At 41.5% G+C, this 13,206-nt stretch overlaps 1 protein-coding gene across 2 annotated transcripts in view; it reads right to left on the bottom strand.

Annotated features, from left to right (window-relative positions):
* ntm (neurotrimin) overlaps positions 1–7,885 on the bottom strand; it is a 489,818-nt gene extending 481,933 nt beyond the window's left edge. For both annotated transcript variants that reach the window (XM_082549226.1, XM_082549227.1), the window contains exon 1: positions 7,667–7,885. Coding sequence is in view for 1 of the 2 variants with exons in the window: in XM_082549227.1 (XP_082405353.1) it covers positions 7,667–7,727 (61 nt within the window). In the remaining variant the exon portion in view is untranslated. The remainder of the gene's footprint in view (positions 1–7,666) is intronic.
* Between the last annotated feature and the right edge of the window lie 5,321 nt (positions 7,886–13,206).

Here is a 13,206-nt window from a genome sequence, read left to right as displayed (position 1 = left end):
GCCGGCGAATTAGAAGTCCGAACGTCCAGCTGTGGGGTGGCGCGCTTGCGGCGCGATCGGCGTCTCCTCCCCGCAGACGGCTCCGACGGGCCGGGCAAGATCACATCCGGCGAGTCGGGCAGCGAGGCAGGAGTGGCTGAGAGAAGGTGCGGTGTGAGCCGGAGAAAAGCCTGCATGGTCGGAGGAAGCGAGTCCAATAGCCATGGCAGGCCGGAAAAGAGCCGTTGCAGCCGGTCTTCTGCTGCGCGGCGAAGCTCTTCCGGGGGATGTTCCAGCCATAGGCTGAGAAGGATCTCCACATTGTATGTGATGTCGTCCTGGAGCTCCTCGGACGGATTTACTGCCGCTGGGTCCATGGTGGCTGGTTCGTTCTGTCACGGTTTGCGGGGGCAAGCCGTGTGGAATATATATAGGACCAAAAGGCGGCAGCTCTGGTGCAGGTGAGTGTTTATTAACAACAAAAATGCAAACAACAAAGGCGCTAGGAACATGAAACTGAAACCTAAACTGGGTAAACTAACAACACAAACCAAGAATGACGGTGCAGGGAGGTCCGGGGAAATACATACAGGGAGACCGAGGGGAAACAACACAGACGAACCAGCAACTACTATGACAGAAGACACAACTTAAATACACTCAGAGAACACAGGGGGATTACATACAGGTGGGGACACAGCTGGGAGTAATTAACATGACGAGACTAGGGAGGCAAACTGAAAACACTCACATAAGACACAGACCTTCACAATAAAACAGGAACTTACACATGAAAGGACACAAACTAAGAAACGCGGACTAGATACAGGAACACACGGGCAGAACAGAGTAAACACTAACCAGAGGAAGAACAGAACCAAAATCGCGAAGAGAAAACACAAAACGCTGGGTCAAAAGGACCCAGGATCATGACACATATAGCCATCAATTCTCTTCTGCTTATCCTTATCACTGTCTGGGGTGGGGAGCTGGCGCCTATCCCAGCTACCATAGGGTGAGAAGTGGGGTACACCCTGGACAGGTCGTCAATCTGACACAGAGATACAGAGACAGAAAACCATGCAAACTCAGTGCTTCTCATGATGAGCACACTGCTCCCGAGGTCCACAGAGCTGTTGAAAGGAATGACTTAAAAACTCTGAAGGTCTCTATATGCCTGAGAACTCCTTAAAGGGCCTTTGGGGGTGTTAACCAACTCGTCACAATCCTGTCATATAAAACTATCCAACATAAATTTTTATAATTAAAAAAATGTCATTAACCAAATATGCAGGTGTGCACATAAGTGGTCCACAGGTGCGCATTTGCTGTCAAAATAAAAGACACGCACCAGATAAGAAGTTGCAATGCGCGTTTGCGTACGTAAGATTTTCCGGAGGAGGACAGACATTTGTTTAGAACTCTTAAAGATGTCGAAGAAGCAAGCTCCTTTAAGAAATTACTTTGGTGTTCCTCCACCTCCAAAGAAATGTCAGAAGGAGTCCGAACCGCAAAAGAAGCGCATATTCTTGGAAAAGTGGTTGCAGGAGGTGAGCTGGCTTCAAACAAACGATGAACGCTCAGAGATGTGATGCAGAATATGCCGTGACAAACCCACTCTAGCGGACAAAAACAGTGCCTTTTATATGTACGCAAATGCAACTTCTTATCTGATGCGCGTCTTCTATTTTGACAGCGAATGCGTACCTGCGGACCACTTATGTGCACCCCTGCAAATATGGTGCAATTATAAGGTGTTCCCTAATCAGTTGTATTAAAATAACAAAGTAAACAGATGTATGTTGGTGTCCAGTAACCTTTTAGCCAATGTTATTTTTTTAGAAAACTTTTAACACCAAACTGTCGATCAACAAAACTATAAATCTGTTCTGTTCGGATTTGTTCAAACAATTACATGAGAGGTATACATACATACATTTTGGCCATAATTAAACTGGAAAAAAAGACAGAAACAAGTGTGGGGTTTAAAAGGTGTGCAGGAGTGTAAAAATGCATAATTTCTACAGCTATACAAGTAGAAGCATCTGTATTTCCTTTATTCTGTGAAACAGATAACCGATGTCGAAACTTTCCAAAGAAGTCATCTTCGTTGCCATGGTAATGGCAACTTACAGTGGGGCAAAAAAGTATTTAGTCAGCCACCGATTGTGCAAGTTCCCCCACCTAAAATGATGACAGAGGTCAGTAATTTGCACCAGAGGTACACTTCAACTGTGAGAGACAGAATGTGAAAAAAAAAAATCCATGAATCCACATGGTAGGATTTGTAAAGAATTTATTCGTAAATCAGGGTGGAAAATAAGTATTTGGTCAATAACAAAAATACAACTCAATACTTTGTAACATAACCTTTGTTGGCAATAACAGAGGTCAAACGTTTACTATAGGTCTTTACCAGGTTTGCACACACAGTAGCTGGTATTTTGGCCCATTCCTCCATGCAGATCTTCTCGAGAGCAGTGATGTTCTGGGGCTGTCGCCGAGCAACACGGACTTTCAACTCCCGCCACAGATTTTCTATGGGGTTGAGGTCTGGAGACTGGCTAGGCCACTCCAGGACTTTCAAATGCTTCTTACGGAGCCACTCCTTTGTTGCCCGGGCGGTGTGTTTTGGATCATTGTCATGTTGGAAGACCCAGCCTCGTTTCATCTTCAAAGTTCTCACTGATGGAAGGAGGTTTTGGCTCAAAATCTCACGATACATGGCCCCATTCATTCTGTCCTTAACACGGATCAGTCGTCCTGTCCCCTTGGCAGAAAAACAGCCCCATAGCATGATGTTTCCACCCCCATGCTTCACAGTAGGTATGGTGTTCTTGGGATGCAACTCAGTATTCTTCTTCCTCCAAACACGACGAGTTGAGTTTATACCAAAAAGTTCTACTTTGGTTTCATCTGACCACATGACATTCTCCCAATCCTCTGCTGTATCATCCATGTGCTCTCTGGCAAACTTCAGACGGGCCTGGACATGCACTGGCTTCAGCAGTGGAACATGTCTGGCACTGCGGGATTTGATTCCCTGCCGTTGTAGTGTGTTACTGATGGTGACCTTTGTTACTTTGGTCCCAGCTCTCTGCAGGTCATTCACCAGGTCCCCCCGTGTGGTTCTGGGATCTTTGCTCACCGTTCTCATGATCATTTTGACCCCACGGGATGAGATCTTGCGTGGAGCCCCAGATCGAGGGAGATTATCAGTGGTCTTGTATGTCTTCCATTTTCTGATGATTGCTCCCACAGTTGATTTTTTCACACCAAGCTGCTTGCCTATTGTAGATTCACTCTTCCCAGTCTGGTGCAGGTCTACAATACTTTTCCTGGTGTCCTTCGAAAGCTCTTTGGTCTTGGCCATGGCGGAGTTTGGAGTCTGACTGTTTGAGGCTGTGGACAGGTGTCTTTTATACAGATGATGAGTTCAAACGGGTGCCATTCATACAGGTAACGAGTGGGGGACAGAAAAGCTTCTTACAGAAGACGTTACAGGTCTGTGAGAGCCAGAGATTTTCCTTGTTTGAGGTGACCAAATATTTATTTTCCACCCTAATTTACGAATAAATTCTTTACAAATCCTACCATGTGAATTCATGGATTTTTTTTTCACATTCTGTCTCTCACAGTTGAAGTGTACCTCTGGTGCAAATTACTGACCTCTGTCATCATTTTAGGTGGGGGAACTTGCACAATCGGTGGCTGACTAAATACTTTTTTGCCCCACTGTATCTGAATGGTCATGCATTAGCACAAATGAGACCCTGTGAATTAATGGACTATTTACTGAATAGCACAGTTCAAGGTTATGATCAAACTGCATTTTTGAAGTTGAAGTTAAAGACATTCACTTGCCATTCATTCAAACTACATTTCTTAAATACTCATATCATATAACACAGGTTAATACCAGTGGAGGTCTTGGACTAGTAAAAGTAGATGCAGGTTCAGGCAGCGTGGTTTAAAGGTGGTTTAAAGGATTATCAAAATATCTCATGTTCCGGATTTCAACGTTAATCGTCTAGTTTTCCAAGGGAGATCAACCCCCTGGCTTCAACAACATCTCATGGCCAATTCTATTCCATTCATTTATTTTGATATTACAGCACTGTAAACCTGTGGTGACATCTACCTGACTTTGTCAGTCATCGGTTCTGTCCATATATATGCTGCTACAAGGCTGTATGTGGACAAGTCCACTGTGCACCGCAAAGCTCTGTCTTTTTTTGCCTTGAGATTCCGATTCGCTGTAGCCCTGCAAGAGGAAAAAAAAGAACCCTCACTCTACCTGTCAACAATTATTAACGTTTTTTAACAAAAGCACCCCCCCCCCCTCCTTCCAAAAAAAAAGAAACAAAAAACCCACCAAAAAAAACCAAAAACAGGCAGACCGTGACCCCTGTGCCACCACCCCTATCCATCTCCGCTTTCTCAGCTGGTCATCCTAGAACAACTGTTGATCTGACAGGACACAATTCTCGCCTTTGGCTGACACGGCCTGATGGAGAAAGGAAAAAGAAACAATACACAGGCCTACAAGTGTCTCAACCCCCCCGCAAGAAAAAAAAACTCCACAAGAGTTTCTGTTGAATCCTGGCAACACAGACAGCACTGTGTTTTCCCAGCCACATACAGAGATGGAGGGAAGGAGGCAGTCCGATTAGACAATAAGGCTGCAACATTAGTGTTTATCTTAAGCTGGATTATTACTCCAGAAAGCAATGGTCTTATTTTCTGTGTAAGAAAAAAAACATGCTGCCTCTTTGGGAGCAGTGTGATACTCAGATGACATATTGTGTTTTGGGTTTTTTTCTTACTTTCATTGCTTGCCTTTTCTTTTTTGCAACTTTGAATTTGACTACTTTCCACCAAACTTTCTAATGTTTCTAATGTTTGTTGGGCTTCATATCCTCCCTGATTTTATGGAAATATTCTAAAAGTATAATAAATTCAGTCCACTGACAGAAACAGAAGGTTCAGCAGCAGATGAACTACTGCCTCACTTTACAGAATGCACAGACCTGCATGGTTAAATTCATCCATTCATTTATATTCTTCATATGAGTGCTTTACTTCACGTGACTCAAATTTATTTTATGTGATTTGACTGTCAAGCACGAGTCCATTTCACCATGTCGAGTCCATCCAACTGCTTGTAGCAACCATATTAAACAACACAAAATTATGTAAGACTGCATTTATGTGAGAGTGCTGTGAAGCTGACCTTGACATATTCCCACATTTTCCTGCTACACATGAGAAAACTAAAGGACAACAAGAGACTGATGTACTGTGCATGATGTCAGCTGTCTCCAGGAAATTACTGCTAGAGAAAATGGAAAGAGAAGATTAAAGAACTATAGCACAAAACATGTCAACAGGGGACTAAACTGAAGGAAAGTGTGGACAAAGCTTCCCACCCTCTCTACAGAGAGCTGACACAGCCTCATAGCAATTTTGGTCTGCGGCTCATCCCCTACAGGTGCATAGAGAACCTCTTCAGGCACTCATGTCGACTGCCATCCATATGTACACTGCTTTGCACCACAGAGGCTGCAGCTTCAGCCAAGGCGCTTCTTACATCTTCATCTCTATCAGTTAGAGTAGGAAAGACTACAGGAGCGGAGCTACCTTCTTTCCTCTTTGCTTGCATGGTTCTTTTTGTATTCCTTTGCATACAGGCCAACATTATTTCACTCATAAACGAACAGTCGTGATGAAATGCACTGTACACCTACAATTACACTTCAGCGACACAGTTTTAACTATTTAATGTCCACTTAACATTCACAAGCACAAGCAATAACATAAATAGTTTAAAGAGGACTATTCTGCGTAATTTTGTTTCTTTACTTTAAACTTGTTTCTTTAATTTTTCAATGTGCCTTAGTATGAAGCAGAAGAAAAGAAACATAAGTGAAGTTTGGGAGTGGAAAAATCAGAGTGTGGGTCTGTTTTTCAGCAAACAGCACTGGCATGCTTCGTACAATTGAAGGGGGATGAATGGAAAAATGCACTGAGACATTCTTGATAAAAATCTGCTGCCATCTACCAGGATGATGAAGATGTTTCAGCACAAGAATGACCCCAAACAGAGACCCAAGGAAACTCTCAATGTGTTTCAAAGAAATATTATAAAGCTGATCAAATGGCCCAGCCAGTCATTTGACCTGAATCCAATTGAAAATCCATGTAAAGAACAAAACATCAGTGCTCACCGAGGGGGCCCACAGAACCTTCAGGTTTAGAAGACTGCATGGAAAATGGGTCAAATTCACAACTGACCAATGCATGCCACTAGTTTTTCCATACAAGAGGCAACTTGAAGCTACCATCACCAAAACAAAAGGCTTTCGTACAAAGCATTAAACACATTTCAGTAATCGTGTTCAGTACTTTTTCCCTGTGTCAGTTCTCATTATTACACATTACCTAATTTATGGACAGCAATCGTTTGATTTCTTGGTCATCTACTAATTGTAAGGTTGGTGGTTCGATCCCTGGCTCCTGCAATCTGCATACCAAATATCATTGAGCAAGATGATTTCTCCAAGTTGCTTTTAAATCCATCGGAGTATAAATGTGTGTGGACGTTAGATAGAAAAAGCATAGAAAAAAGTGCTTGCAAGAATGGGCGAATTAGGCAAATTGTATAAGGTGCTTTGAGTAATCAGAGCAGAAAAGAACCAGGCCCTTTTCCATTTCCATGTGTGGATTGGATGGTTGTTACCAACATATGGTGAAAATTTCATGTGAATAGCATCTTTATTTACTTAGCAAAGTGGTTGGATATTTACTTTTCCCCACTGTATGTGTGTCCCAGTCCCATCCTCAATTTAAACTGATAATGGAGCTCAAACACTAACAAAAGGAAAAACGTAACATGTTTATTGGGAATGAGCACTGATAAAAGCAGACTTTATTTTACTGAGGTACCTTTTATTTGTACTTTTAAACAGACCTCTGTCTATGTACAATTCAGTTACTGGTCTGAATCATTCATGTCAGGTGGAAACACGATGGGAAAGCCTGAGCTGCTTCACTGCTCTACCTTCCAACAACAAAGCCCCTTTGCCTGCGCAGAGAATACATGGCTTAACTTGCATGACCGGACAACACAGTCAATGTGGATTAAAAACTAATACCTAATCACTGGCCATTAATACTTTGCAGCCAGAACCTCACATTTGCCATGATCTGACATGCGTCAAAATGATCCACATCCCCAGGAGCCACGAGCGCTAAATAAAGATGCTATTCACATGAAATTTTCACCATATGTTGGTAACAACCAGCCTTCAGAAAAGATCATGATTTTTTTTTCGTTTTTTGTTAGGTGGATATATATACATACAGACAGAGCCCAACTACTGCTCAGAATTACCTTGGCATGACGAACTTTTACGCAAGAAAAGGGGATGCAGCTGTAAAGACACGTTCAGAGTAACCCCTGGAACACTTACAGAGTCTAGTCACTACCACCAAGAAAGCTCAACGGCGCTTCAGTAATCGCTTAATTTAAGCTGCTGAGCCGAGATTGCAAGCATTAAGGAGTCAAACGGAGGAGCAGACACCGCCATGAATAGGGCACTTAATACATTAACAAACTATCCGGTACAAACGGACTCCAAGATAGCGATAACAAGTGCGTCAAAAATGAAAAAAATCTATCACTTACCTTGCTCAATCAGCAGGACGGTCATGCAGACCAGCATAGCCCAGAACACAGGATTCACCATATTTATCGATCTTTTTCTATGCTTGTGCTGTCGTCTGAGGTAATTAACCAACAAGTCCTTTAAAATCCAGAAAAGTGTTTTGTCTCCAAGTCCTCAGTCTCCCCGTCTGACTGTAAAGCATCCGCCAACGCAACGGTCCACAGAGTCCCTCCTCCTTCCACTGGTTATTGGCAGCGGTGCTAACGGGAAGCTAGCAGTAAGTACAGAAACCACTTCCGATTGCGTGTACGTGTTTAAGCGCACAAATAGGGAGGTGGCGGGTCTGGTGCTTTTAAACTGAAGCAGTCATCAACATGCTTCCTGTTGTAGTCAGGTTGCATGTCGCTAGCTTCAAGCTGGGCCCTTGAGTAAGTCATTTAAAGGTTCTGGTTTTAAGTAGCCATTACCACAGCCGAATTTTACTGATTACTTATTTACTGTTTTTTCCCGCAATATTTCTGAAAATGAAAGAACGAAGAGAAACAACAACAATGTCTGTGAAATACCCGCAGTCTTCATTTTAGTTTTTTCAGTGTATATTTTGTCATTGGTGCCCAGTATCAAATGTATTATGTGTATTATTTGCAACAAGTAGAGTAATATATGCAGCCTTAAACAAACATTTAATCGTGAGCAATATTCATATCAGACTTGGTTTTAGATCCCTAACACGTCGACTAGAACTTTAATTTATCTAATTAGTTCTGTGATCGTTTCTCAAAAATAAATGACGCAGAGAAGGGATCGCACACTTAGGGTTATCTGTTCTGGTCTAGTTGATTCTTAACCTCAGAGATGTTCAAAATCTGCATTCAAGAGTCTGTATGCTATTACTGCATATTACTGCAGCGAAGCACTTCATTTAGGACTGAACATGAAAGCAATAAATTAAACGATGTAGTTTCCTGTGCACCTCTGCATGCCAAAAAGGTTTTAAAAATTACATTAAAAGCAAATTGGAGAGTAGTGTCAGTGCACAAGCACAATTTTTTTTCAGGGGGGTGCTTTTATTTTTGCAAATTTTTGAACTCAGCTTTCAAGGACAATGTTTTTTTTAACAGGTTATGCAGAATCATGCATTTGTCTCCTTACACAGAAAATAAGCATTGCTTTCATTACTCAGTAACTAATCTAAAACCTTTAAGCCCAAATCAAGTTTATGTCTCAATTAAAAAATGACTGAAACCAAAACGACAAGTTCCTTTGACACCTGTAAATAGAGTGAGTCAAAAGTTAAAGGTGTTTTCTTAGAGTAACGCCACACCTCATCATCTAATGCTAACATGACCCTTTCTCCTTTTATCTCTGACAGTGAATGCTTGCTGTATAAAATCTTTATCTTTTCACAATCAACTCCTTTTCTGTACTCTTTAGATTGCTGTATTTAAGAATACATAGTTTTGCATTCTGTTTTTGTTTGTTTGTTTGCTTGCTTGCTTGGGTTTTGTTTTTTGCTTTTTGTTTTTTGAAAAAAATTAGTCTTTATGATTGCTCATAGTGGAAGGGAAAAACCAACAGTGGTCATACGGTACAGTGATCTGAACTAAACATAAACTGTTAGTAGCTATTTCACAAAGGGTTGCATTTAAGCCCTATAAATATCTTTTATATTAGTCATACTCATCACTTACACCTGTCAACTCAGAAAATTGAGTTGTTCTATATTTAAGCACTTAACAGATTAACTGTGGCAATATTGTAGAGCCTAACTGTTACATAATCTGTTGTAACTGTAACCCCTTGAACTTTCCGCATTTTGTCACATTACAGCCACAAACATAAACCAATTTTATTGGAATTCCACGTGAAAGACCAACACAAAGTGGTGTACACGTGAGAAGTGGAACAAAAATCATACATGATTCCAAACATTTTTTTTTACAAATAAATAACTGCAAAGTGGGGTGTGTGTAATTATTCAGCCCCCTTTGGTCTGAGTGCAGTCAGTTGCCCATAGACATTGCCTGATGAGTGCTAATGACTAAATAGAGTGCACCTGTGTGTAATCTAATGTCAGTACAAATACAGCTGTTCTGTGACGGCCTCAGAGGTTGTCTGAGAGAAAATTGGGAGCAACAACACCATGAAGTCCAAAGAACACACCAGACAGGTCAGGGATAAAGTTATTCAGAAATTTAAAGCAGGCTTAGGCTACAAAAAGATTTCCCAAGCCTTGAACATCCCACGGAGCACTGTTCAAGCGATCATTCAGAAATGGAAGGAGTATGGCACAACCGTAAACCTACCAAGACAAGGCCGTCCACCTAAACTCACAGGCTGAACAAGGAGAGCGCTGATCAGAAATGCAGCCAAGAGGTCCATGGTGACTCTGGATGAGCTGCAGAGCTCTACAGCTCAGGTGGTAAATGGCCTGTATTTGTATAGCGCTTTACTAGTCCCTAAGGACCCCAAAGCACTTTACACATCCAGTCATCCACCCATTCACACACACATTCACACACAGGTGGGGGAATCTGTCCATAGGACAACTATTAGTCGTGCACTGCACAAAGTTGGCCTTTACGGAAGAGTGGCAAGAAGAAAGCCATTGTTAACAGAAAATCAGAAGAAGTCCCGTTTGCAGTTTGCCACCAGCCATGTGGGGGACACAGCAAACATGTGGAAGAAGGTGTGCTGGTCAGAGTTGATGGGAAGATGGATGGAGCGAAATACAGGACAATCTTGGAAGAAAAGTTCTTGGAGTCTGCAAAAGACTTGAGACTGGGGCGGAGGTTCACCTTCCTGCAAGACAACGAACCTAAACATAAAGCAATGGAATGGGCAACAATGGAATGGTTTAAAACAAAACATATCCATGTGTTAGAATGGCCCAGTCAAAGTCCAGATCTAAATCCGATCGAGAATCTGTGGCAAGATCTGAAAACTGCTGTTCACAAACGCTGTCCATCTAATCTGTCTGAGCTGGAGCTGTTTTGCAAAGAAGAATGGGCAAAGATTTCAGTCTCTAGATGTGCAAAGCTAGTAGAGACATACCCTAAAAGACTGGCAGCTGTAATTGCAGCAAAAGGTGTGTAAACGACCACGGCAGACCCAGTGGCATTTTAACCATTCTTTATTAATACTGGACGGTTGCTGTTCACAATACAGGTAGAGCTGCAGCTCTCCCGCTGCCCATTCAACATCACCACAACAACAACTCCAACCACAGGACCCAGTACAATATTTAATTCGGCGGGGCATGACTCTCCCGGCTGGAGCGGCTCCTCGGGCGCCGCCTCCGCCGCTGCCTCTCCCGGCTGAAGCGGCTCCTCGGGCGCCGCCTCCGCCGCTGTCTCTCCCGGCTGGAGCGGCTCCTCCGGCGCCGGTGTTGTGCCAAAGTAGTTACCCCCGTCAAAAATTGTTTCCCCATTCACGGGAGCGCGCAAAGTAGGAGGAGCCACTTGCCCAGCTCCGTTCTGTACGCTACTTGTCACTGATCTGCAGTCGACGCGATAAAGAGTAAAAGCTGGAAAACAGCAGACTCGATGAATTTAATATTAGTTTCGTGACATTGTAATGTGCCGTGTGGAAGACATGCAGTTTACCTTATACTGTACACTGAAATAACCTGCTGGGAATACTTTGTCTAGAAAAAGACTTTGATACTATAATACTGTAAAACCAGATGCGATCATGGAAACACGTCGCTCTCCAGTGAATCTACACTCGGTTTACACTTTGTAGCGAAGCTATCACGAATGAGTTTATTTGCAAAATCAATCTCAGTATAACCAATAAGTACAGTAACTTTGGAGAAGATGTCTTATTCACAGCAAAAGTTATGGAGGGATACAGATTTTATCAGGCTGTGTGGCATCGGCTGCCAAAATGTGTGCCCCCCCATCTGTAATCCATATTGCCTTTGCCATCACAAAGGGTGTATTGGCCAAATAAGTCACAGTATAACCAATAAGTACAGTAACTTTGGAGAAGATGTCTTATTCACAGCAAAAGTTATGGAGGGATACAAAATTTATCAGGCTGTATGGCATTGGCTGCCAAAATGTGTTCCCCCCCATCAATAATGCACCTTCACGAAAGAGTTTATTTGCAAAATAAATAACAGTATAACTAATAACTACTGTAACTTTGGAGACCATTTGGTTTTTTTAGACTTCTTAATTTAACATCTACATCTATATATGTAGATATGTGTTCTCGACAATGTGTGCCATAAGAACACTAGCTGTGGACCTTTAGTGTCAACTATGTATAAGCGAAACAAATAAACACATCTTCTGGTGGTGGGCTTTTCACGCAGAGCTGGTGGAACCACCGCAAACACATCTCACACTGAATCTGTAAAAAAATAAATAATTACAAATCCCAATGTTAAAAATTCATTTATGGGAATTGATCATAACATTTAGCAGTCTTTCTTGATGTCATTACCCATTTGTTGTCAGTTTCATGCTCTTCTTCCCCGCAGAAATGACAGATGTTTGTCAAGTCATCTGTTTTAAAAAGTGAAAAAATAGCACATAGAGTACACTACCTACTAGTCTACTGACTCTTTTCGCAAGATCTTTTCAGCAAACTGAAAAAGAGATTCTAAGATGACTAAATAGGCTAATATCGTAAATGTTATTTTATAGTAATTTGTTTTCTGTGAATCAATTTCTTTCTTTTATTGTGTAATTATCTTATATTCCTTTTCCTGTCATTAACATTTATTACAACACAACATTTCCAATATTCTCGTATATATGTATGTATTACGGTTAAGACTCGTACTTTCAATGCAAAGACTCCACATGAGGTAGCGTCCACTTGTTTTGGGTGTTTGACTGTGTCACAAGTCCATCTTGAGACGTTGCATCCTTTTTTTTCGCATGAATGCCCTGAAAGACAAGTACAATAAAAACAAATAACATGTTTTAAAATTTTGGTGACACAAGAAGGTGAACAGTATGGAGAGCTTAAGTGTCTGTTGAACATCAAGTTAAGAACTGACCACACTGTTTTGTTAAAATCATTACTTTTTAAAAGTCTACAACGCATTTCCGTGGACAATTACTTGTGCTTTTTTCCCCGTTTCTGCCCATGATATAGAAATCAATCACTTACACAGTACACTTTGAAGAGATGTGGAGGAGGAGCAAAGATGGAATTCACACATGTATAACCTATGTGAAATTATTTTAGACATTTGTCTGATGTTTTAGTGCTAAACCTCCGCAACACTTTATGCAACTACTAAACATTATTCTCCCCGTGCTATATTTTCTAATGTAAAAACATCATCTCATACAGACATCAGGTCCTCAAATAAACATTGAAACATGGGGAGACTTCTCTTTAAAGGCAAAATTAATCCATAATACCACAATATCAGAAGGCCAACACAAAAATTAAAACCTGTTGCTGCTATTTTTTTAATTGTGAGTACCAATTTTTTTTTTTGATTGACATCATACTTATAATTGTCATAATAAACACAAAAATAACAACAGCAACAAAGAGTTTAATAAAGGGTCAAAATAAATTTCAACATTTATCC

This window comes from Aulonocara stuartgranti (assembly GCF_965226115.1).
Source record: "Aulonocara stuartgranti genome assembly, chromosome: 10".
In the NCBI taxonomy this organism is placed as follows: Eukaryota; Metazoa; Chordata; class Actinopteri; order Cichliformes; family Cichlidae; genus Aulonocara; species Aulonocara stuartgranti.
This window is presented reverse-complemented; position numbering and strand designations above follow the sequence as displayed.